This window comes from Corylus avellana, chromosome ca11, assembly GCF_901000735.1.
Source record: "Corylus avellana chromosome ca11, CavTom2PMs-1.0".
In the NCBI taxonomy this organism is placed as follows: Eukaryota; Viridiplantae; Streptophyta; class Magnoliopsida; order Fagales; family Betulaceae; genus Corylus; species Corylus avellana.
The window spans coordinates 4,590,432-4,617,516 of NC_081551.1; the positions used below are offsets into that span (position 1 = coordinate 4,590,432).

A 27,085-nucleotide genomic window follows, 5' to 3' on the forward strand; every position below is an offset into this window, starting at 1 on the left:
TTTGATTTTAAAATTAATAGATTTTAAACAATAAAAAATTGAAATGGGTTATACCACCTAAGATTAAAATGGCCAAAAGATTGACTTTTTATTGCAAGCAAGCATTTCGCCCAAAAAAAAAATGCACTCTTCTTGATGTGGCACTAAAAATCATTACTAAATTCAAAATTCAATAGTAATTCATTTGATATATATATATATATATATATATATATATGACATGAACGTTAAGTGTAATAATAAATGTAAAAAAGTAGCATTATGTCAATTATGTGTATTTTAAGGTAAATAAGACAATTAAGAGTATCTCTGGCAGTAAGATGTATTTTACCTAGTCAAAAAGCATAATTCTCTATTTTAGCTACTCATTTTTTAATACCGACTCCAACAAATTATTTATTTCATTCTCTATTTTTTTTTAAAAATATTATTGTTTAATCTTTCTTTATTTTTATTTTTTTTCACTTTTCTCTCTCTCTCTCACTCTTCCCTCTCAACCCAAACCCAAACCTCTCATGACCAGCTATTTCCTCTCAACCCAATCCCCCAATGGCCAACTCTGCAATTAGCTCTCTCTCTCTCACTCACTCTCGCTCAGCCTCTTCCCTCTCAACCCAAACCCAAACCTCCCATGACCAACTATTTCCTCTTAACCCAAACACCCCATGGCCAACTCTGCAATTAACGCTCTCTCTCTTTCGCTTTGCTATTCAATTTTTTTAGGGAGTTTTTAGTTATTCAAAGGACTTTAATTTGTATCATAGATTCATGAACAGAGAAGAGAGAAGAGAGAGAAAATAATGTATAAATAATATTATATTCAACAATTTAGTGTGTTACGGTGAATAATAGCAATATGAAGCTATTCACTATAGCAGTTAAGGTATAATAGCTAATATGAAACTATTCTGTTGAAGCTAAAATAAGAGTAAAAATAACTAAATATAGTTAATATCTTCATTTTAGCTACACTACTAGAGATGTTATAAATGCGCATAAAAATGGTGCAGATGCATTTTGTTTTGGGAAGGTAGCAAAAACTTGTTTGGGATTGTATTCGATAGCTTAAAAAGTTATGCTAAATAAAAATTGATATGTTTGGTAAAAAAAATTTAAAACTACTCATTTGAAGCTTTTACCAAAAAATTTAAAAGTAAAAACTTTTTTTTTTTTTACTTAGAAATTCTATTTGCAAACTGAATTCAAACATGTTTTACATATGGATTACAAACTCATTGTGCTGTGTGTTAAAATTAAATTATATAGGCAGTAGATATGGCATACAGATTCATTGAACTCTCTAAAAACGAAATAATGTACGTTGTTGACCACTGCCACTTTTTATCTTCTTCCTCCAAGGGAATTTGTCCTCTTCGATAAAGTGTAACATCTTTTTCTGCATACAGATAACAACAGATCTCCCTCCCAGCATCTACCTTAAAGTCGAAAGAAATTATAATGCAGAAATATAAGTAAATATAAGAGAGACAAAATTAAGGTAGTTAGGCAATATATCTACATCCACACACTAAAGTCCTATAAACTACATTTAGCTTTTATTGAATGATTTGATTGTATGTAAGAACTTCATTATATAGAAATTAAAGGGAGAGAAACTTCTTATATCTTAGCAATGTGAGACAAGATGATAAGGCTTTTATACAAGTCAATGGCCAAAGCCTCTCCTCACTTAGGTAATGTGAGACAACCACATATTATCTCTAACAAAAGCTGCTTCTCTTCCTTACACATAAGAAATTTTTTTTAAAAATTACAAAAACTCACATGCAACAGTTTTTCTATATCTTCCCTAAACATTAGGAATTGTAGTAATTCACATGGTTTATTATAATCATAAAATGACATTATCTCTCATCTCGCACATCCCTATATAAGATAAATAAATATATATTAAAAAAAAAAGTTTAAAAATAATATAACTTTTTTAAACCACCATCTTGTTTTCAATTTTGAAATAATAACTTTAGATACATATTTTATTTTATAATAAAGGCTGATTTGAGGATTTAAAAGCATTACTGCATCAACTCATTTGTATGGAAATAGAATGAGAGTTAAATATCTAATATTACTCTTTCAAGAGTGAATTACAAATAAATAACCTGTTATATTCATCAACAAAAGAAAAAATAAATAAATATCTTTTTTAACATTCTTGCCATACTGTAAACAAGCACGGCATATTAGTGGAACAAAAAACAAAGAAAATAACATTTCCAAACTGCAGCCAAAGTATGCCTAACAAACATTAGGGAGATGCCAAAGCCTCAAATCATAATGGGAGTTATATAGCTAATAGCTAGTAAATTATCAATTTTCCAAGCTTTTATAAAGTTTAAATTTTTTGTGATATTATATAAAATAACCAATTATCTTAAAATTTAAGTAGATAGAAAATAATAATTTTGAGGGATTATTATACTTAGCCTCGTCTGCTTAACTACCACTTATTTACACATTGCCTCCGCAAACTGCCACATGTCACCGTCCACTTCCCTCAACTATCAATCGTTGGCAAAAAGAAGCTCTTTAACACAAACATAATCTTTTAACATAATAGAAAAATGTTATAGTGCAATAAAAAGACCATTTTTTTGCTCATAAAAGTTTTAGGTGGCAGAGGTCACAAGCCCCATTCGTAATTGTTGTTGCCCCACCCACTGATGGTCCTATAATCTCTTGTCACCTAGGACTTTTATGGGCCAAAAATAAATTTTCTATTGCACTATAGCCTATCTCTAATATTAATCATGTGCCTACACATACTTTTTTTAGATGTGAAATGATGAAACTATGAGTTTAGAAACTAAATTTACTTAAAATAACCTCAGAGTTTTTTTTTTTTTTTTAATGTAATTAAATATGTTTAAGATGACTCTTAAACTGCCACTCGTTTTTAACTTAACCCCACAAATTGACAAATGTGATATTTGGATAGACAAAATTATCAATTTGTGTCATAAACGCTCATCCATCAAAATGTTCATTACCTTCTCAAGCTTGGTTCACCCCATGAAAGCCCCTTCTCCATTCTCTCTCCAAAGGCCCCAGGACACACACCAAATGGTGCCCTAGTGTCGGGGTATTACACACCTCCTAGGGCCCATTCCATTGCAGTAGCCAAAACCATTCACGTACCTTCTTTAGAACTCATGTGGAATCTATCTGTTACTAGTCATTTGGAATGGGATCTTTGTTTTTCACTTCCCTTTTTAGAAGTGAAAAAGTGAACGATTATTAACCGCTAACCGCATACACGACTATTCTAATTTTCTATGTATATTTGGTATTTATTTACCCCGAGTGTTACACAGACCTCACAGGCCTGATAGTAAGCCTTACCTACGAAGATGGTCAACCAGTGGAAGGTTTCGATTTGGAAGAAGGTAGAGATAATGTCCATTGAGAAGCTGCAGGTTGGTAATACTATGTAGAACATTTATTGTGTATGCCGATTTTGGGTGAGTGAGATCGATGATGGTAGTGATTTTCTGATGATGTTTTTAGAGCATTTTCAAACAAAGAGTTGAAAAGTCTTTCCATACCATTTTGTAAGTTCGCACCTAAACATCAAAAAATGAAAACTAATTTTCCCTGAAAATAATCTAAAACCACCTTTCAACTGAAAACATTTTACACCCACCCCTTTTTTTATTTTTTTCTTTTGAAAAAATGCAGTTTACCCCTGAAGTTTCAGGAATTTTTCAATTTTAATCCTAAAATTCAAAAATTGACAATCTACTCCCTAAAGTTTCAAAAATTGGCAATTTAAACCTTCCGTTTAATTTTTCCGTTAAATTGGACGAATTTTTTTTAAAAAAAAGTCTAAGGGCAATGATGTAATTTCATAGATTTCCGTCTATTTTGATGGAAAAATTAAACAGAAGGTTTAAATTGCCAATTTTTGAAACTTCAAGGGGGTAGATTGTTAATTTTTGAACTTTGAGATTAAAATTAAAAAACTCTTGAAACTTCAAGGGGGTAAACTGCATTTTCTCCTTTTTTTAAAATAGTTTTTATGGATAAAAGTTTTTGATTTTAATGGAAGATGTCTCACTTATAAGAACAATTACAAGCGCCAAATTTTCAAAAATTTGTTATTGCTGTAACACATTTCAAACGACACATTCTAGCGCGTGAATGTGTCATTTGAACAATATTATTGTCAAACGATACTAACACACTTTTGAAAATTTGGCGCTCGATATTGCTCTTATTAGCGAGATAGCGACTTCCGACAATCTCCGGCGAATGTTTGTCACCTTGTTGGTGATTTAAAATGAAAAATTCAAACTCGACAAATAGTTTACAAAATTTTAAAACGGAAACTATTTTGCAAAACTAAATAATTTTTTTTTGTTAAACACCGAGAAAAATAAAAACTAAGTCAACAGGGCAATGATCGTTGGAATGGGAAAAGGCAGGCACTGTAGAAGTGTCAGAATCACGATATCCAAAGGACGCGAGCCCCTCAGCGGAGTGTTAGGAACCACGAGATGGATAAGTGGCAGCGTGAGCGCCATGGACATTGAGTGGTCATCCTCCACCCAAAAGTAGATGGAAAAACCTTGGCCACGGTCCCCAGCGCCCATTGAATGTAAGTGGGAAGAGTGGGAAGCCCCACACCTTTCCCTCACCCTTCTGCTAAACCACACTGAATTCTTCAGGATACCCCCGACGTGGGTCTCTTTTTACAATATGTTTCAAGTTTTGAGAAGAGAGAAGACGACGGGGACCAAGAGGATACGACACTTTACAAAAATTGTTAATAATTTTTTGATTCGGGTTACTAACTTTGTTTATACCTAGATTTTCACGATTCTTCTCACCTAGTTTTAGTTCGTATCACAAATAGTATTTAACTTATGGGTAAATACTAATTTAGTATTTTTGTCACCATTCCGTCAGCCAAACTAACAGACTGTTATGAGGGTGATTTCAGTCACTTCCTGAGACTCGTCTGGGGCTAGCCAAACCACTCTTAAGGCCCTTAGGGTGATTCGGCCACCCCCAATGGCCTAAAAAGGTGTGGCCAAAACCACCCCTAGAGGCCTTGAGGGTGGCCGAAACACCCCCAGAGTCCATAAGGGGTGGTTAAACCATCCCTAGACCGGCCGCAAGAGTGGTCGAAACTACCACATTGCAGTTTGTTAGTTTGGCTGACAAAATAGTGATAAAGGTATTAAATTGGTATTTATCTATTAATCATGTACTATATGTGATACGAATTGAAATTTAGATAAAAAATAAAATAAAAACGTGAAAACCTGGATACTAAAAAGGTAATTAACTTTTTTTTTTTTTTTAATAACTTTAATTAGGTTGTAGTGTAAATTTGATGTTTTGCACTCTTCAATAGAAGCAAGTACCTCAATTTAAAATCTCAAAAAATAATATAACATTTTACACCAAATAATATGTCTTCTCTTGACAAAATACTCTTGATAAAATCATTGGAGTCATCGTCTTTATTAGTTTTGGAGACTCTAGTGTTGAGAGTTCGAAGGTAGATGTGGATGGTAAATATTGGGTTAAAACGAATGAAAAAGCCCATAGAATTAATTTAAATTAGAGATATTGTGTTTTCATCTATATTATATTAGTTGTTTTTATCTAATGTGCCAAGTTTCTATTAAATACAGTAAAAAAAAGTTTTATGCCTCATCATAATGACCTATCTAATTTTTTTATAAATAAATGAATGCAAAAAGGAAGTAGAAAAGAATTTAATACAAATGAATATTTTAATTTTGCCTCGGAATTCCCTCAATATTAGGGAATTAACGACTAACTAGAAAGCCCTAGTTGGTTGGTCTTGGTTCCATCTCCTCTCCTTTCCTTTTCGTTTGTTCCATCCAATCATACTAATTAGATCACTATTCTTTATTTCTTTCTTGGAAAAATTTGCAGGGGACCCTAGTGGCAATCAATCGCTTTCATTTTTGATTGGGGCCACCTCGTACGTGGAAGAGTTTTGTGCGAAAGCAGGATCACGATCACATGAAAGGTTTTTCTGTAGTAACTTTCTTGTGCAGATTGAGTTTATATGCATCTATTTATGCTTGTATTAATTGAACTATATATTGTTAATCAAAAGGTTTCTTCTTTTCTTTTCTCGTCTTTTACCTCTTGCTCTTCCCTGCCTCGTTATAAGAAAGAAGAAAGTAATAGGGTGTTTCATTCAAACCCAAAAACTTCAATGTCTAGATTCATCTTCATCATCACCGATGCTCAGTAATGGTAGATCAATAATTTCAAGAAAATTGTCAAGTAGTTGAACACGCATTAGAGTGTAGACTCGAATCCTGAAAATGAGAATTTTCATATACAATTAGTCTGATTAGTATTAATTAGCTGCTTTGAATTATACTGATGTTCTCATATGGCTAGATCAGATTATGGCTTAATTAGGTTTGAAAGAGTTTGCAGTTTTTCACTATTTAAACCCTTCCTATCATTGGTTCCCAACGAGAATATGTTACTATGGTCATGTTCAAATAGAGTAGCTACAGTTAGTCGTCCCCTCCTACTCTTTTTAATTAGAAAAAATAAATAAATAATAAGAGAGTACTTTATGTCATAGTAGAGTTTTTTTTTTTTTTTTTTTTTTTTAATATTTCAAACTTTCATTAAAAAATCATGACCAAACAACTCGCTCAACAAGTACAGTATCACAGAGAAAAATGTTATAATCTTTCAATCAAATTTGCTCCGATGATTGTTGAATTGCCCCCTTATCTAGATGATGAATAGCTTTGTGTGTTTCCCTTTTGATGTCTCCTACATAACATAATTGAAGACTTTTGACCATTGTCTTTGCATTATTAATCAACTGTCTGTATCGACTCTAACAATTTCCTCTTTTTCACAGGACATAGCATCTCCCTCGAATATTTGATACATTGCTAGTGGGGTGTTCTTTTTCTGCTGAATGCATGATTGCAACCATGGTACGTATTCTTTTTTGATGAATTATTACCTTGGCATTTCATTTTCAAGAACTTAATGAATAACGACAAAAATAGAAAAAGACATAAAATCAGTACATATAATAATGCACCATGAAATGGGCGACAATTTTGCAAATCATCTAGAGCATGTTTAAGATTATATTTTGAGAAATAGATTTTTTTTAAGTAAAAAGGTATTTTTTGGCAAAAGTTTTATTTTCAAGTTTTTATTAAAAGTGCATTTTGATATTTTTAGAGTAAAAAAAAAAAACTTTATATTTTTTTACCAAATATGCCCTTTTTTTTTTTTTTTTTTACATGTCTACACAAAAGGTGTGGGGAGATTCGAACTAATAATTTTCACTTCATAAGACTTGGTCTACAGGCGATTGAGTTACCATTTGGAGACAAACTTACCCGCTTTTAGTTTGGCACAATTTTTAAGTATTAAAAATATTTTTTACCCTTCATAACACGATCTCAAACATGCCATAGTATTCATTTCACAAGCTTGATGAGTAAGGAAGAAAAAATAAAAAAATTAGAAAGAAGAATAAATTAAGAATTAGCATCAATAGAAATATTAATGCACTAATGAGTAGGGACTGTAGGGTAATTAACAATCATATATCATTCCATTTACATTGTAGTGCATGTGAGTTTGCAACCATTCGTGTAATATTTGTGGTCCTCTCACAATATTCTCCCAACCCAAGAAAAAGAAGGATTTTGATCTAAAATTATTATTATTATTATTATTATATATATATATATATATATATATATATGGGATTGCGTTTGAGCGACTTAAAAATACTTTTAACACTCAAAAAGTTCGTTTAAAAAAAAAAAAAGTACTCTTTTGGTAAAAAAGTTAAAAGCACAAAAACTCTTTTTAACTTTTTTAACTTAAAAGCTCTATTTTTCAAACGCAATTTCAAATAAACTCTTAGGACAATTAAAAGTCTTAAAAAAGAGAATGCAATATATAGATTTCACGTCACGTCCCAAGCGCTCCCTTGTCCGCAGTTAAGCATAAGCTCTCACAACGTGTACCAACATCGAGAATTCGAGAGAGGTGGCATGTTTCAGCAAAGAGCTTTTTCAAAAAGTGCTTTTGGAAGTTTATGTTTATATGGTCGAAGACGGGACGGCAAACAGAAAAATGTAGAAAATGCTTTTTCCCTTCTTATGTTGTGGCAAACTTTCTTTGGCGAGCTCTAGAATCCCGTGAATCTATCATTCACAATCACATCATTCTAGAACGCGGGTGCAATGCAATTCCACTCTGCCATTATGACGGGTTTGGCACTTTTCTCATTATATATTCTGTTTTTTAAAAGAAGAAAAATTGTGAACCTCATGTGTATTCTAGAAAAGTTTTTCACCTCTTTTTGTTTATTTTCTGTTCTCTCGTGATGTTAATAAATAATTCAAAACTCAAAAATAATTTTCACATTTACGTCGTATACAACACTTTTTCAAATTAAAATTTTAAAATATATTAACAAATATATTTTAAAATACTTTTAGAGCATGTACGGTACGACCCGAACTTTTTATTCTTATTTTTATTTTTGAATTATTCAAAAGTGATCAAATTTCTCCTCAATTTCTTATTGATAATAATTATTAACCACTCACTTAGAATTCACTAGAAAAAGGGTCAAGAGTTTTGTTTACTTGTAAAGGGGGGTCAATTTTTATGCTTAAAGTGTTAAACAATGCTCTTGGACCTAGCATATAACAAATACTTAAATATTCCGTAAAGATTTAAGCATAAACTATTTTACAAAAAAAAAAAAAATTCTTATTTTTTAGTGTTTAGTACGGTCGAAAATTAATTTTGGTCAAATCAAAAATATTTTCTAAATTACCAAAAAAACTTCATTTAAGCTGTGTAAAATTGTTTCCCTTTTTTATTTCCATAAACCATTTTTTGAGTTTGACATTCTCGTTCACGACCCTCTTTCTCGAACTTAGAACCTGTTTGGAATTGCGTTTGAAAAATATAGCTTTTAAGTTTAAAAAACGTTTTTTTTGACAAAAGTTTCATTTTTAAGCTTTTGCCAAAAAAACGTTTTTCCCATTTTTAAACTTTTTAGACCCTTAAAATGACTTTTAATTTTTTAACCAAACGAGTACTTTTTTTTCTTCAAATTGACTTTTTGAGTGTTAAAAGCACTTTTAAACTTCTCAAATGCAGTCATAAACAGGCTCTTACTCTCTCTCGTAGTTCATTCTCCATTGCTACCATTCACCACCGGAAGTTGCCAGAAGCTAACGAACGTGGCCACAACTAGCCATCACCTTCAGAGGTCACCGCCCTCCATTGCCACTGTGGCCTGCTGTCTTCGTATAAGTGCCATCACTATTGTCGTTGTCGTTGTTGATTTTCCATATGAGCCAAACAAAAAATTAAACAGGAAAATTATTTCATTTACATAGAAAAAAAAAATGGAGAATTTAGTGCATATGATAAGGAAGGCTCTAGTTGCTTTCATTTACAAATTAAAGCATGTGTTTCTGCAGAAGCGTTTGGTATACATCGTTGTAGAATACAAAACTCTGGACCCTCAATAACCACAAGAATAGACTCGTTTCCTACAAATTATATTACAAATTTACAAGTTTTTTCATTCCCTTTGGGGGGCGATTCCCTCCGATGGACTCTCAAATATTATTGCTTGATTTGAACAATCATGGCGGCTGGCATTTGATAGGGAAATCAAAAGAGACCAAGTCCAATTTTGCCTTTTCAACGGTGACTGATTTTAGTTGCACATGGATTGACATGATGTGTTTTAACTAGTTTTTCATTTTAGCCATTTAAAATACGCTAAGTTTGTTAGAGAATGTCTGAGATTGTGCTTGATAAATAGAACTTTTAAGTTAAAAAACGCTATTTATTTTTAAACTTTTGTCAAAAGTACATTTTGGCCATTTTTAAACTTTTTGGACAGTTAAAACCACTTTCAATTATTTTTGCCAAATGGATTTTTTTAGTATTAAACGTACTTTTAGATCCCTCTAACACATACCTAAATAGACCTTTTAGTGTAAAATGAGTGATGAATGAATGTGAAGAATAGAATTACTCTTAAATAGTTATATATAAGGAAGAGGCCGAGACGGAAAAAGAAAAAGAGAAAGGCATTGGGCCAAATTGCTCTCCATGATCCACCTTTTTACATTCAATGTGACAAACTTGGTTATGGGCCTAACTTGGTAATCGAAGCCCATGTATACTTGTTTGCCTACATATATACTTCTATTGGATTTCTTCGGCAAAGTCCATAATTTTTTTAAAGAAAGGATTCAATCCATAATTTCTCGTAATGGGTGAAATGCGAAAATTAAGAACGCAAAAAACAAATAATCATAAAATATTAAGATTTACGTGGTTCACCAATCCATTAAGGGCTACATCCAGAGTGTTAATGATGTTTCATTATTTTCGAGAGAAACAATACAAGAGGAGTCAATAATACATCCATACAAAACTCTAGTCAGAAGCGACTATAAATATGATCTCCCAACTTGGTCAAAACACCAAAACAGGCCAAAAAATTTCTCAAAGGGACCCCTGCGAGGCTTGTCCATGAGCACTCCAGATTGAGCCTATCAGCCCAAGCCTCCACTCCATGGCCTAAGCCTCAGGAAAAAAACCTCATGATTTAAATCAAATGGCTTCCAACGTCGAACCAGGTCAAGTGCGAACTAGGTCTAATACAAAATCAGGATTTATATAACTTAAGATATGTACCTTTGTTGTCATAATTAAAATGTTTTTATATCTATTGATACATGATTTGCCCAATTTGTTATCATTATTCCCGCTGTTAAGTACTTGAAACGATGAATATTAATTAGAGTACTTATTTAAAGGTGGGTTTAAGATAATATGTATGGTAAAGTCTAGATACTACTCTCAAACTACTATTCAGTTGATAATGTCATCTCCAAACTACCAAAATAATGTCAATGTCCCCCTCAAGGCTAGCAAAAAGATAAAAATACCCATATATATTTCTAAATAAGACAAAAATACCCTTATAAATTAATTTTTTTTTTTAAAAAAAAAAACTAAAATTTTAATTAAAAAATATAATTAATTTTTTTGAAACGTTTTTTTTAAAACAGAAATTTTTATTTAAAGAAAAACGATTTCTTTTATAAAAAAAAACGAAAATTATTATTTTTTTAAACGATTTTTTTAAACGGAATTTTTATTTTAAAAAATCGAAAATTTTCAATTTTTTTCTTATAAAAAGGATTATATATATATATTTTAAAAAAATTTGGGCACCGTTGAATTTTTCAAAATTTTTAATTTTTAATTTTTAAATTTAAATTTTTATTTATTATTATTATTATTATTTTTTATGTTTTTCAGTTTTAGGTTTTTTTTTAGAAGTTTTAGTATTTTTGTTTTTATTTTACTAAAGGTAGTTTCATCATTGGGGGGACATTGATAATATTTTGATAGTTTGGGAAGACGTTATCACAATTGAAAGTTTATGAGAAACATTGTCAATTACGTGGTAGTTTGAAGAGGGTATGTGAACTTTTTCCTAACATGTAATTGATTTTTTTTGGTAATAAATATGTAATTGATCTTATCTAGTACTCTTCTTTATTGCTATTTGCCTCAGATTCAAATGAATCCCACATCAAAAAATAATGAGGTAATGAAAGAGTTATGATCCCACGCACATGATCGTTGGACTATGTTGTGGATTAATTCATGGTTTTGTGCCCACAAAACAAAAACTTTACAATTTTATGGACCATATATAATATATTGAGGACCCAAAATATATATATTAGATTCGATGCTCATCTATAATCAATCTCTCAAATCTTTCCCCCAAGGCCTATTTGTTGGACTTATTTCAATAGCACATGCATAACATGTGGGCCTACTTAATTAACAGGAAAATCGACTAATAGCCACCATAATTATCAATTAGTTAAGAATTAAATCAAATTATTTAATTCAATTTTGTCATTCTATATATGGAATCTCCGGTGGCTTTTGTTAATTGGATTTATATGGGATAATTAAATTAATATCAAATATAGTAAAAGATGGTTTGGATTTGTCTTCTTGATTCAGATGGACCTCATGAATATTAAACCTCAACGGATAAAGTTGCCAGGAAGATAATTGCTATCAATATCATTAGTCAAGATTAGTAGGAATTAAATTTTTTTTTTTAAAAAAAAGGGAGAACAATGATAGCCGGCCGAGAGAAGCATGTGCAGTTTACTAGCTAGATCTTATTTTCCTATCTTCTCAGTAAAATATTGTTGTCAACAATAACAGGAAAATAATTATCTTTCATTCGAAATCCAAAATCCCCCAGCTCCCCTCATTTTTTCTTTCAAAAGAATGTCACGCCACTTTAATGTTAGAGTATATCATAGAGTTAAAGAGTAATAGTTATAGTTGAAGACTATTGTTAATGTTAGAGTATAAGATAAATGAGACCTCTAACAATCGAGGTACATCATTCTGGTTTAAATTCGCGTTTTTCAGATAAACATCCCCTTTGCGATATCTTTTGGAAATACAAATTATTCTTACGAAATCGCAATTCTAAATCCACCCTTATCATAAGTTCAAAGAATTTGATTTATAACATTGAAAAATGTGTAAAATTAGCGATGCAACTGATGCGATATGGTCATTGGATGCGAACAACAGCAATTGCGAGGAAGGACCTTATAGAAATACGGACGATTACTTCGTGACAAAACAACGTTCTTCTATCAAACTGTGTTTTTCGCATGCACATATTATATAACACGGCTATATATATATATATATAGACAACTCATCCATACTTGGCTTCCTGTCTGTCTAGATCTCTTTGATCTCTCACGACATGGAGATTTCCTTGCGAATGAATCCGAGGAATATTGCAACCCTGCAGGTTCCAAAGCTACTACACAAAACTATATCATGCAGAGCAGCCAATTATGATCAGTTGGCCATGCAAAAGAAGAACACCAACTTCTACGAAGTTCTTTCTCTTCGTTCTGAGAATGTTGGGTTTGATGAGATAAAGAAGGCCTACAGAAACCTGGCTCTTCAATGCCACCCAGATGTCTGTCCCGATCCCTCTGCAAAAGTGGAGTCCACTAGACGATTTGTTGAGGTTCGGAAGGCTTACGAGACGCTTTCTGATCCAATTTCACGTAAGGTGTATGATCATAAGCTGGGTTTGGTTAAGTCAATGGGGTCTGAAGCCGAGGGAGCAGCTATGGAGTCCAGATTTTCCAAGAAAGTGTGGGAAAACCAGCTGTATGGACTGAAGAAAAGGTCTCAGGTCCGAATGCATAGGAAGAGATGTGGATACATGCAGAAACAGTGATTTTCTTAATTTTTTTTCTATATATATGTTGTTAATAGTGTAATTTACTAGTTATTATAGTGTAGAAAAATGCATGCCAGCTTAATTTCTTTTTCAATTTCTCCTAGCTCTTCCTCATTGAAGGTAAATTCTTAGTACCCATATGGATCTTTTTGTTTACCATTTTGAAAACAAAAACATCAACAAACAACCTAATTGAAACTGACGGAAGATTAATGGAATCTTATGTGATAAATGACGTCGCACTGGCCTGATCGAATGGGTTGGCTAAGGTGATCAGTAAGAGCATGTTTGAAATTGTGTTTGAGAAATAAAGATTTTACGTCAAAAAACGCTCTTCATTTTTAAGTTTTTATCAAAAGTGCGTTTTGGCTATTTTTTGGCTTTTTGGATCATTAAAAAGACTTTTAATTTTTTTTAACAAAACGGGCATTTTTTTTTTCTCTTCTTGAAACGAATTTTTTGAATATTAAACGTACTTATAAGTCCCTCAAACGAAAACCCAAACATGCCCTAAGTCCAATATGAAATTAAGTTACGTATTAGCTATGTAATGTGATTATTTATTATATATCTCTATACATGTGGGTCTAAGCTAGACCAAAATTACTTTTGAACTCAGCCAAATTTGAATTCAACAGACGAAAAGATTAATTTTTAAAGCATAGGCCGGCAGAACCGATGTGAACACGGTGTCACCAGCCTTGATTGCTTGACAAGTCTTAGATGGCATCTTAGCCTGGTCAATGCATAAGCTGTTCTCTAATTTAGAGGGAGAAAACATGAATATATAGATTTTTAATAGTATGTGTTTCTTCTTTGATGAGACAAAGAGCACTCTAGAGAGAGAGGGGCAGAGTGAGAATGCAAGATTCAAAGAGAGGATTGAAGGGGAGTTGCGGCTGCTAAGAGAAGGGGAAAAATTGAGGCATTAGGGTTTTATTTTCTACTAATTTCTCTAAATGAAAGTCACAAACAATATCCTTTTTGGGATCAAATCCCAAACAACGTATAAGACGACACTATTATATATATATACACATATATGTATATATGTGTAGGCAAAGATGGATAATATCCGCCTCCATCTACTTATATTTTATAATTCTTCTGTATTCATTTGTAACTCATGAGAACATGCACATGGTGCATATAGGGTCAGTTTTTAACCGTCCGCCTAAACACCCATAGACATGTGTCCCAAACCCCACATCAGCTATCCTAATCACAAAGAAAAAAAAATAAATTATAAAGTATATTTTAAAAACAAAAATTAAGGAGGTAGCTCAACCATCCATTATGGTCAACTTGGAAGTGGCCAAACCTCTCTCATGGCCATCGAATGTTGTTCGCCTACCCCTAGATGGGCCATTGGCCCTCCAAATGATTTGGGAGTAGTTTCAATTACCTCCATTTGCCATTAGGGAGTTGTCGAACTACCATTATGGCCATGAGGGTGGTTTGGCCCCCCTTAATCGACCAAATGAAGTGGTTCAAACCACACCCCCGATTGCCCAAAGGAGGTTGTCGAGCCATCCGTTGGCAAAATAAGGGTCATCACTCAACAACCTTCAAATCTGTTGGGAATGATTTCGACCACCCTCATTTGCTATTTGGGGTGGCTGAACTACCACCAACAGTTGTGGAGGTGGTTCAACCACCCCCCGAATCAACTAGATTGGGTGGTTGAGCCACTCCCTTGATCAAATAGGGGTTCCTGAGCTGCCCCTAAATGGTTTTGGAGTGGTTTCAACCATCTTCCATCTCTAATGATCATAGGGGTTTAAAAGATGTTAAATTTGTTCCTCCTACGTTGAGTTGTACTTTATTATTGAGAGAGTTGACGGAGATGTTTTGGAAGGTTTACGATAGAATGTTTGAAATGAAGATAACTTTTGATGTGTATATTTATGTCACTGTGATGATCAATGCTCACTTTAAGGATGGGATTTTTTTTTTTTTTAAAAAAAAAAAAATTTATTTTAATTCAAGGATGGGGATGTTAATGAGGCGAAGATGGTGTTTTTGGAAATGGGTGGAAAAGGGTTGCAACCCCAGTATAATCTTTAGGACTTCTTACTAGGGTGAAAAGGCTAGCGGCACTAACTGTTAATCGCTAACTGTTAACTGCTTTTAAAGGCACTTAGCAAAAATTGTTAACCGCTTTTGAAGGCGCTGAGCAAAAGCCACTAACTGCCTAGACAGTTATGGTTAGTGGTTTTAAGTTTTTTCAAAATTGCTAACCTAACCGCCTATATAAACGATGTCGTATATAGTATGATATTATAGTATTACGATAGAAACAACATGTTTTAGCAGAAGAAAAATGAAAAAAATAAAATTTTTATTTTAAAAAGTGGTTAGCAGTTATTAGAGTTATTAATCGTTAACCACTAGTTAACTGCTTAGGCGGTTAGTGGATTTTATTAATTACCTAGGGGATTACAGTTAGCGGTTTTAGCTAATAACCACTAATTATAACCACCTTTTCACCCTTAGTTCTTACCATAATAGATTCATGAACCTTGATTATCTTAATGGATGGAAGTTGTCTTGAACAAACATTTGAAGGATTTTTTTTTATTTATTTATTTATTTTTTTAATTTTAATATTTTTATAATGTTTTTATGAGGCATATGACTACTTAGTAGTCTTTGATTAATTTGACGTGTAATTTCATTAGTTTCATGAATGGAAGATGGACATGGGTACCATCTTTTTGTTTACCCATAAGATAAGTACCATCTATGATACAAAATGAAACTTATGTAAAAAAAAGTTGATCGAGTGATAAAATAACATTTAACCCTTTAAATTATTTCCTTTTTGGTGGAGGGGCAGTCTTTAGATATAAGCAATGTATAGTTAATAGCATTTTTAGCAGCTTCCTTACTATTCCTTCTTTTCTTTTACATATAGGTAAAATGTTAAAAAAAAAAAAAAAAAAAAAAAACCCTCATAGCAGATACCCTATCAGTTCCTTAAAATTTTCCTATGCATTATTTTAATACAAATTTTTTATCTCTCCTCTCTTATCTTTCATGTTTTTGCCTTTTATTGAATATCGTGTTAAAATTTTATAAAAATATTGAGCGTATATAGGAACTTATATTTTGTAAGAATATGATATTTAATGGATATAAGGAAAGATAATGAAATTGAAAGTTGCTGTAAAGTGTATTTTGATACGAAAGTTTATGAAAAATCAAAAGAAAGCTGTTGGGAATGCTCTAAGAGCATTTTCAACAATAATAGTCAAAATGGCCATTGAAAAAAGTATAAATTTTTATTTTAGTTATTGCATTTTCTTCTAATATTCCAACAAATTATCTATTCTGTTATATATTTTAATTAAATACTATTATTTAAAATTCTACTGTAGCAAATTTTAGCATAATTTTTATTTCGAAGTGTTCGCTGGAACTAAAAAAAAGCTTATACTAATTAAATTTTAATAAAACTTTTATTTGAAAGTGTTTGATAGAAATGCTCTTAGCCTTAGGACTAAGGGTACCCTTCTAACTTGAAGGAGGAGGGTTCGGGGCCCCGGAAAAAAGGGCGAGGGACCGCTTCGGAATTTCACGGTGTCAACCGTCATATTTAATAGGCAGCGTGCCAGCGTGTACAGAATTCTTTCCCCCGTTATTGAAACATTTTGGGTAACATTTGTGGTATGCCATTTTTACCCTCAAAACCGGCAAACAAAGCACGTAAACAAACACGCACGACGGCTCATTTCCTAGTTCACTTGTTCTCTCTAGGGTTTCGATCTCTCTCTCTCACTTCGCGCGCCGTAGCCATGGCGAAGCCAAGCCGAGGCCGTCGGTCGCCGCCGTCGGGGTCCGCGTCGTCGTCTCGCTCCCGGTCCTACACGGGCTCAGACTCCCGTTCCAGCTCTCGCTCACGCTCCGTCTCTCGGTCGCTCTCGCGTTCCAGATCTCGGTCGAGGTCCTTCTCCTCGTCTTCCTCTCCGTCCCGGAGCGTCAGTTCTCGCAGCCCGAGTCCCCCTCCCTTGAGGAAGAGGTCAGTACTCTTTTACCCCTTTTTAAATTATATATGCCAGGATTTTAATTTTTGAATGTACAACTTTTACGGTATTTACATCCATTTAATTTTTTATTTTTCTCTAGAGCCAAACGGTGTCTAATTTGTAGAAGTTTTCTCTGTTCCTTTTTTTGGGTAGGTGAGACCTGTAGCAAAAGAGTAGCGATGTAGGGTAGGTTTTGACACGACCTAGGAACTCGACACGAATCCGAAATGAACAACATGAATTTCCTTATAAATGCTCAACTCATCGACCTAGGGTGAGAATTTTTGATACGACCTAGGAACTCGTCACGAATCCAATATGAACCACATGCATTTCCTTATAAATGCCCAACACATCGATTTATAGGAACTTTTTTGATTATTTTAATTGTAGGAAACACATGTTTTTCTGATTGTTTCTCTCCCCCTTTTCCCCCCTTTGATGTTATTTTGTTGTGTTCTGGAATGATGGTAACAGTCCTGCTGAGGTAGCTAGAAGAGGTCGCTCTCCACCACCACAATCAAAAAGGATTTCTCCACCCCCAAGGTGAAATTATTTTTGAACTTCTTATTATAATTAAACTTATAATGAAAAAAATTGAATTTGATTGAATTTCTGTTTTTCCTATTAGACCTTTTCTACCAATCTTCCATAAATTTGCAGCATGCATTTTAGTCCTTCCTATCAAGAAAAAAAAAAAGCATAAAATGAACATTTTAAGTAAATGAAGCTGAAATCTAAAAGAAAAAGCATAAAATGAACATTTTAAGTAAATGAAGCTGAAATCTAACATAATATGTTGATAAAGGATAACTATTTTTATATACTTACCTGGATGGGGTCAATGGGTGATCAAGAAGGTCCATGGCCTAGTTTAGTGACCTCCATTGCACTTAGAGGGGCGTTGGCCCAATTATCAGAAAGGAAAAACTATTTTTATAATTATTTTGTACTTAGGTTGTGCCCCTCTGCTCTATTATTGAGATTGAATTACTTATAAAAAAATGAGTAGAAAGAAAAGAGAAAGAAACAAGAGAAAGAGAGAAAGGGGTGGTTGGAAAGAGAGGACCTAGAAAATAAGGATTCCTACTGTCACTGTATTATAATGTAATTACATAAATGCCCTCAATAATAACATATAATACACTACACCACGTCAACACTTATTGCACCATATTAGAAAGTGTAAGTAAAGTTCAAATCTAACATAGTATGTTGGTAAAGTTCCAGATGTTTTCATATGTTGACTGAGTGTTTATTTTTTATGATGAAATTTGGTACAAATATAGGAATCTCAACTGGGAGCATTCTCTAGTTTTTTAATTAGAAATATAGTTTAAATGTTTTTATAATTGTTGTCTTTGATCATAATAGTTTACATACATCTTTTTTCTAGGGATATTCGTGGCATTTTAGTATTCTTTAGTATCTTAATTACATACGCCTGACATTTGTGTCCAAGTTCCTTGTTGGTTTGTCCATACATCTCCACTTGAAATCTTCGGGTTAGTATACTTTATAATAGGCATACATGATCTATGATGTTGATGTTTTACCTAACATTTTTACATTTGCCCGTTGACGTGAGCTGCTTTTTTTTTTTTTTTGAATAGTAGATGTTTTGGGATAGATGTTCTCTTGTGAGAATATGGTTCTCATTGAGGTCTAGGGGCTCTGTTTAGGGCTTGTAACGTGCAAAGTTTATTTTGAAATGGTGGAATGTTGATGGGTGAAAAATCACTCCCTAGGTAACATGAGAAGATTTGACATATACTTTACGGATACGGATACTAGTCAGATAGGGTGGGTTTAGTAAATGGATTTTAATCCCGACTCTTCTTGGACTTTGCATAGACTAACCTTTATTCCTGTGAATATTCATTTGAACTACTCTGACAGCTTAGCCAGAGTGATAGTAAGGTTGAGTGTAAGAAACCAATTGTTGATTTTTTTGAAATCCCATAAAATTTGTTGGTCTCCCCAAAAGTGGTAAGTCACCTCCTATTGCCTAGGTTCTTGCAAGTAAAGAAACTTTTCTCAAAAACTAGGTGGTCCATAGCATGTAAAGTTTCATAAACCAAGGGTTAAAACCATGTCAAATTGCTTTTCTCAAAATCTAGGTGTTTAATAGTATGTTGTCTTGAGATCCAATAGTTAAAATCATGTGAAGGTTAATTTAGTAAACTATGGTTAATACATGTAAATCAGCTCATTAGTCCAAAATTTATGTAGTGTGGGGAATCATAGGATTTTTATTCCTATTGCCCTATATGCCATGTGTCATAAAATGAACCATCAACTTATGCATGCCATTAGGGATTAAATTATGCCTTCAATTAAAACATTAATCTAGGAAATCCAGTAGCCATTATGGTCTCCTTTGTAGGCTTTGATCCTATTTTATTTAACCTAACTAGGCCCAAAATCATTGGCCTGCACAACAAAGCCCAACACTTTGGACCAAAAAATACACACTAGGCCCGCACCCTAAGGTGAGGGTTTTACATAGCGCTTGGCTAGTTAGAATAAGATGTACTTGTTTAAGCGTGATGGGATTACCTTAATCAAGAGCATCCTTTCCAATTTGCCTATGCATTTTATGTCTCTTTTCTCTCTTCTCGCTGGTCTTGCGAACCACATAGAGAAGCTACAATGAGATTTCTTATGGAGTGGGCTAGATGAAGAGATCAAATTTCACTTGGTAAGCTAGTCCAAGGTTTGTTCTCCGATGGCTGAGGGAGGGTTGGGGGGTCCAAAACTCGTTCAATTTTATCTTTTGGAAAAATGGCTATGGTGCTTTTTGGACAAGAGAGAGGCTTGGTTGAGAGAGTGTTGTGAATACTTAATATGGGAGCTCATGGGGTGGGTGGTGTTTCAATGAGGTTCTTGGGCTGTATGGCGTGGGGCTATGGAATAATATCTGGAAGGTTTGGGAGGTGTTTTCTAGTCATACCAGATTTGAGGTGGGATGATTCTAAGATTAGATTTTGGCATGACTTGTGGTGAGGGATCAAACCGTTAAGGAAGCTTTTCTGGATTTGTCTATTATTGCTTATGTTAAGGATACTTTTGTAGCGGTTCATTTGGAGCTTTCTAGTAGATCCTTTTAGTGGAATGTAAGCTTTAGTAGAACGGCACATGATTAGGTGGTGGTAGTTTTTGCTTCGTTCTTTATTTTATTGTACTCCTTTTGGTTGAGACAGGGAGGTTAAGACAAAATTTGTTGGACCCCCTCCAAGAGAGGGTTATTCAATGCTAGATCTTTCTACAACGTCCTTATCTTTCAAGATGCCTCCCCCCCCCCTTCCCTTGTAAGAGTATTTGACTGATTAAGGTTCTTTTTGAGAACGACTTTCTTTGCCTGGTTCGCCGTCCTAGGGAAAGATCCTTACCATGCATAACCTTAGGAAATGACATGTCATTGTGGTCAATTGATGCTGTTTGTGTAAGAGGAGCAGGGAGTCTATGGATTATCTCCTTCTCCTTTATGAGGTCACTTGTTCCTTATGGAGTGTTATCTTTAGTTGTGTTAGACTAGGTTATGCCTAGATGAGTAGTAGACTTGTTTGCTTGTTTCAGTCGCGCTTAGCTTTCTTTGCTGAAAAGCAGGTTTGCAACCCCATGTTACTGTTAGTTTCTTTTTAGTTTAGAATGTTAGGGAATTCTTATGCTTGTTTTAAATGTGTATTTATGTTTTAGACCCGTGCTTGATCTGACTAATAGAGAGTTATGCGGTTGAACTTTCGTTCTTTTCATACTCTTTGTTCAACAATTGAGCAGGCCATACTTTGATTCCCTACGTCCTTAATAATTGGATGAAATATGTATGAGGTAGCTTCTGAGCATACCAATTAGAGACTTATATTGAGTACTTCGAAAGCTGGTCACTTGCTACTTGCATATCTTACATTGACAGTGTAGAATGTTTCTGCAAGAATTTATATTTGGGTTGATGACCTTTTGTTAAACTTCTGTTTTCTAACCCCAAGGGGTTAGCCCAAGTGGTGGAGACCTTGGTCTTGAGATATCTTCCCTTTAAGGTCCAATGTTCAACACCTCATGGGTGCAAACAATCCTTTGGGGCCACACCCCTTGATGAAAAGCCAGCGATTTAACCAGTTCCGTGTAGGGAAATTTTCGAGGGTACGATGCACGGGATCGGGATTTACTCTGCAGGGATAGGTTCGAAGGGCCCTGCCCTGGAGAGGTTCCCCAACATCAAATAAAAGAAGTTAAACTTCTGTTTTCTCTTTTTGTATCTTTTTTATTTTTTTTATTTTTTTTATTTGTATAGAGTTCTATTAGCTGGTCAAGATCCTCTAATAATAAATCTATCTATTAATTCATTCCCTTGATAGTCTCATAGCATTTACTCCCCCTGCAAAAAGAAAAAAAAGTAAAGAGAAGAAAATAAGGAGTACTCATGTGTTTCTTGCATGTGTTAAAAACATATTGATTTCAGGAAAGCTTCTCCTATTCAAGAGTCGCTTGTTCTTCATGTTGACAAACTCAGCAGGAATGTTAATGAAGGCCATTTAAAAGAAATATTTGGTAAGTTTGTCACTTATTTCTAAATTTTTAATGATGTTTACATTGTGTTAAATTTAGCTGCTATATTTGTGCATCTAAGGCAAAGGATATGATTAGGAATAGAGTTTGGAATGAAAAGTTGAATCACTGCCATATGTACTTGTATAGCTTTAACAAGACAACTAAAAGCATTGCGGTTGATTGTTGTTATCCTAGCTTTCACATGACAATGAAGGCATTTTCCTTTCAGTTTACTTGATAGTATGTCCTGGCATTAGAAAGTAATTGTAGAGTTATTGAATTTGTAAAATTAAAGAGCTTTATTCTAATGTGCATGAATTGGTAACTTATTGAAGGAACCTCTTATTATTTATTGGCCATAAAGAATTTTAGTAGCTGATATTTCATATATAGATATTTTAATTGGTGGTTTTTTGTATTCTTACCCGTGTTTTTACTCCTTAGGTTTCTTTGGCGAAGTTGTTAATGTGGAGCTGGCAATGGATCGCAATGTAAGTTTGTTGTGGATGCCACATAATGGTTTGAAGCTTGTTTCCTGTTGGTAGGTAATTTTTTCATGGGAAGTCATATGAAGCTTGTTCCATGTTTGCAGGTCAATCTTCCGAAAGGATATGGATATGTGGAGTTCAAGGCAAGAGTGGATGCTGAAAAGGCCCAATTATGCATGGATGGAGTAGGTTTTAGTGCAATGTTGGAGTAGAATTATTAGGTGTATGGAAATATGTGTTGTCAGGAAATTGATGCTGTTAATTTGGCTTAATGCAGGGTCAAATTGATGGGAATGTTATTCAAGCAAGGTTCACATTGCCTCCACGACAGAAGGTGTCACCACCCCTAAAAGCCCTTGCCAATGCTTCGAAGAGAGATGCTCCCAAAATTGATAGCGTTGGTGCTGATGGTGAGAAGGATGGACTCAAGCGGCCGAGGGAAGGTGTGCCCCATACACTAGGTTTATGGAGTGGTACATTGTACAGTTTTTTGTTGTGTTTTCTAATTGTCCTTTACTTTTGATGACATTAGCTTCTCCCCGTCGGAAGCCTCCTGCCTCACCAAGAAGGAGATCCCCTGTTGGTCAAAGGGGTGGATCTCCTAGACGACTGCCAGATTCTCCTGTGCGTCGTCGTGCAGATTCTCCTGTGCGTCGTCGAGTAGAATCACCTTATCGACGTGGTGATACACCTCCGAGGAGGAGGCCCACATCTCCTGGCAGAGGTCCATCTCCACTAAGGCGCAATAGATCCCCTGCAAGGTTCACTACAAACTATTATCTTGCTAGTTTCATGTCTTAACTGATTTTGATAGGCATTCAACTGACTATCATCTTAATATGGCCTCTTCCAGAAGGATGCGTGGCAGTCCTCTTCGCAGACGATCCCCACTTCCTCCAAGGCGCCGGTAATTATGCTTTTAAATTATAGTTAAAAAGTTTCTTTTTTTAGTGCAAACCAATGCACAGGTCAAATAATGAAAATAAAAATTATGATAGTATTTTACTTGCTGAGCTCATTCTGTATCAACCATCTAGACAATGTTAGTGATTACATCTTGATGCCAATCATTAGCGAAGTATTTGTGGCAATAGTCTAACTGATGAATGACCTTTGTGGTTCTAGTAACTGCCATTTTATTAATGAGTTATTTTTTCTGTCCTTAAGCGAAGGTGATTCGTTTTAGCCCAAAGACTAATGGTTTGTTATAGCCCAAAGTCTATTTGAGACGGAGTTATTGAAAAGATAGAACATTGTTTGGCTAATTGGAAAATGAAGTACTTGTCTAAGGGTGGTAGGGTTAGGAAGTGGCATGTCATTGTGGTTGATAGGTGTTGTATGCGCAAGAGGTGTGGGGAGTTCATGGATCATCTTCTCCTTCATTGTGAGGTTGATGACTCCTTACAGAATGCCTTTTCAGTCGGTTTGGACTGTTTTGGGTGATGCCTAGTAGAGTAGCTGATTTATTTGCTTGGTAGTGGACTAATTGTTGAACTAGTAGTGTGGATGGGTGGAAGATGATGCCTTATTGCCTCCTGTAGTGTTTGTGGTGGGAAATAAACGATAGAAGTTTTGAAGATCGCGAGAGGACATTGGCGGATCTTGAGTCTTTTATCTTTTTCTCTTTTATCTTTGGACAACTTTGGGTGCTTAGTTTTCATGTTTTTATTTTTTGTTCTTTTTCTTTTTCTACTTAGGTGTTTCCTTTGTGTATTTCTTGTGTACCTATGTAGCGCTATTTGCTTTTAATGATATTCGATTATATATATATATATGGCTTTTTTGGGGCCCTTGAGAACCAATGGCTTTTATTCATATGCTCATAAATTACAAACGTCCACCTGTTGTATGCTTATGTTTAGAATTTTATTAACTTGTATCTTGAAAATGACATTGTATTTCAATTCAGTACACCTCCAAGACGGGCTCGTAGTCCTCCTAGAAGGTCTCCTATTGGTCGTAGACGTAGTCGATCTCCTATTCGTAGGCCTGCTCGCTCACGTTCACTATCAGTGTCCCCACGGAGGTAACTTTCAGATATCTAGATTTTTTCTAATTCTAATCTCGAGTGGTTGGTTTTCTAGTTCTCTGAATAATGTAATCTCTTCTTTTCTTTGTTTTGTTTGCTTCCGTTTATATGTTTATATCTCTTCTCTGAATATGTTTTTTGTTTGCTTATGTTTATATGTTTATATGTGAGATTCATTATGTTTGGGTGGAGATAGGGTTTATAACATTTTTTGTTATGGGCTTCTAAGATGTGGAGCTCTAATGTATCTTATAGGATTGCTTCATTTGAGGGTGTGCCACTATGTTTTTTTGTGGCTGTTGTACATAAGGAAGTAGTGGAGATGTTTCTCTGTACATCTGCATTATACCTAGTTAGATGGTGGATTTGATGACTTTGTTGGAAAAGGCATACTTGTAGACATACCGGTGGTAGTGCAATATGGATGTAGTTCCTCTGTTATGTAGTGCCTTTCAAAAGAAAGAAATGCTAGAAGTTTATCGAGTTGTCAATACCACAGCTTAACATGCTCAATTGCAGATAATTATGTATTGAAAGTAAGTCGTTTATGTAGCCCTTTATTCTTGGCTAGGGTGACTGAGGATATCTGGGATATTGGTATGTTATGGCCATAGCCAGAAGGAAGTGTCTGTATTGTCATTATCTTGTTATTAGACAATACTGGTATTTCTTTCTAAAGGCCAGACTTAAATTACTCCATCTTTCATTAAATTTGTAAGTTGTGTCATATCCTTTGTTCTTACGAGGAAATGCTTATTTTTGCTTCTTGCATAAAGCTTCTCTAGGTGCTGAAGTTGGATAGCAAGATTATGTGTCCTTTCAATTCACTACTTAAGTTACAACTTTATAATGTATTACTGTTGTTGAGTATTACGAAATCTATTGCCCCTATTTTGTGCTGCAAGTTCTTGTTTACTTTCTAACTTAAGCATGTCTTTTACTGTTGTGCATTGTCTACCACAGAGGTCGAGGACCAGTCGCAAGACGTGGGAGGTCATCATCCTACTCTAAATCACCTAGTCCACGCAAGGTTTGTGTTTGTTTCTTTTAGTTTAAAAGAGAATTAATCTTACTTGATATTTGACATGGCTTCATCCTGCCTAATTATGACAGGTAGCCCGGAGATCGAGTCGTAGTCCAAGAAGGTAATTATTTCTCTCGATGAATGTTTACTTTGTTATCCATCTGAATAAATTTCGATTGGATTATTTCTCGATGAAAAAATATTGGAATACATTATTGTATGTTTCTTATCTCTTTGTATATTATTTATCATCTTGATCTGGAATTTCGATTACTTATAATAAGAAAAAAAATTCATCGTCTTGATGAATTTCATTTCTTATGAAGTTGCAAGAGGACTTTCCTTCAATTTCATGTGGTTCATATTTACAAGATATAAACCTTGGATACTGCCAACACAAGTGGTTGATTGTGCCATCTGCTTCCAACCACAAGTTGCAGATACTCTACTGGGTTCTTCTGTAGAATCAGTTGAGGAAAAAGGGAAAGAAAAGAGAAAGACTCGATTTATTAAGCTCCTTTTGTTGAATCTATAGCTTTGATACATGTTAGAATATATGGCATGTACAAAAGAGAGGTTCAGTGAAAGATTACACGCAGCCTCATAATCAATTACTATTTATAGGATTAATCAATGAATACCAACCCATTCGAGAATAGGAACACCTCACTCTTTCTGGAATAGGGACACAGACACTTGTTCCTTTTCGTTCTTACGAAGCTAAATAACTTGGGTTTAGGACTTGTGTTGGCAGCATTAAATGTTTCACTCTTTTGTGGACTTTTGTCTGTTCTAAAGAGAAGTTGCTATGTGTAGGCCTTTGAGAGGAAGAAGCAGTAGCAACAGCAGCCGCAGTAGTTCGCCACTGCCACCTCGTAAGCCATAGGTAATCACCGCCTCTCTCTCTCTCTCTCTCTCTCTCTCTCTTCTTCCCCCCTCCCTCCCTCTCCTTTTGAACCTGGAATTAATTGGGAATGATGTAAGATCTAGGTTTGTTGACAATGAAAACAAGATTTTATGCTTGTAATATGCACTCTGCAGGTGTTTACCATATAGGGTTTATATACATTATGTTGGAGGCTATATTTTGTACTGGTGGTTTGTTCATTACTTAAAAGTACTTTTAAGTCGGACCTTCTGAATGAAAAAAAGAAAATGTACAAAACGTGTTTTCTTGCTTTTATTAGGGCTACATGGAAGTACAGTTTGTATGGTTGATATGGTTGGTAAGAGTATGGAAACGTCCAGATTATTTACCCAAAGCTAATATTCACCGAGAAAAATAAATGACAAAAACCTTTTCTTATGAGCCGATTTCCAGCCCTTTGTTCCCATAAGGCCAGTCCATGTGCAACGTAATGAACAAGGCTGTGTTGATACCAAATGCATTAATACTTTGAGCTTTTCAATGAGATTGAACTCAATATGGGCAGTGTTGGATTCTTCAATTTGGGCCTATTTAAGCCCACAAATGGTGCAAGAAATAATTCATTTATTATTGGTCTTTTCAGTTCTATCGAAAATGAAAGAGGAAATTAGGATTGTGCCAACTGACTCGAATGATACAAGAAATTAAAGATTGAATTTCGTTTTCATCTGGGTAGAGTTTAT

The 27,085-nt window shown here is 34.3% G+C and overlaps 2 protein-coding genes across 2 annotated transcripts; both read left to right on the forward strand.

The window, feature by feature from the left end:
- Positions 1–12,862: 12,862 nt before the first annotated feature.
- Positions 12,863–13,351, forward strand: LOC132165921 (chaperone protein dnaJ 20, chloroplastic-like). The gene has a single exon (XM_059576633.1). The coding sequence runs from the start codon at positions 12,863–12,865 to the stop codon at positions 13,349–13,351; it is 489 nt and encodes a 162-aa protein (XP_059432616.1).
- Positions 13,352–17,068: 3,717 nt separating this feature from the next.
- LOC132166323 (serine/arginine-rich splicing factor SR45) lies at positions 17,069–26,655 on the forward strand. Its single transcript, XM_059577125.1, has 13 exons — positions 17,069–17,375; positions 17,860–17,928; positions 21,845–21,933; positions 22,378–22,424; positions 22,526–22,606; positions 22,699–22,864; positions 22,954–23,182; positions 23,275–23,328; positions 24,331–24,447; positions 25,414–25,480; positions 25,564–25,595; positions 26,291–26,360; positions 26,465–26,655. Exons 1-12 carry the CDS (start codon positions 17,152–17,154, stop codon positions 26,358–26,360), a joined length of 1,245 nt encoding a protein of 414 aa, XP_059433108.1. The 5' UTR covers positions 17,069–17,151; the 3' UTR covers positions 26,465–26,655.
- Positions 26,656–27,085: the final 430 nt, after the last annotated feature.

Excerpts from the sequence above, each read along its gene's own strand:
- LOC132165921 (XM_059576633.1), top strand. The coding sequence starts at position 12,863 with ATGGAGATTTCCTTGCGAATGAATCCGAGGAATATTGCAACCCTGCAG.
- LOC132166323 (XM_059577125.1), top strand. The coding sequence starts at position 17,152 with ATGGCGAAGCCAAGCCGAGGCCGTCGGTCGCCGCCGTCGGGGTCCGCG. Across the intron at positions 17,929-21,844 it reads AGGATTTCTCCACCCCCAAG|GAAAGCTTCTCCTATTCAAG; the intron begins GTGAAATTATTT and ends TATTGATTTCAG. Across the intron at positions 21,934-22,377 it reads CCATTTAAAAGAAATATTTG|GTTTCTTTGGCGAAGTTGTT; the intron begins GTAAGTTTGTCA and ends TTTACTCCTTAG.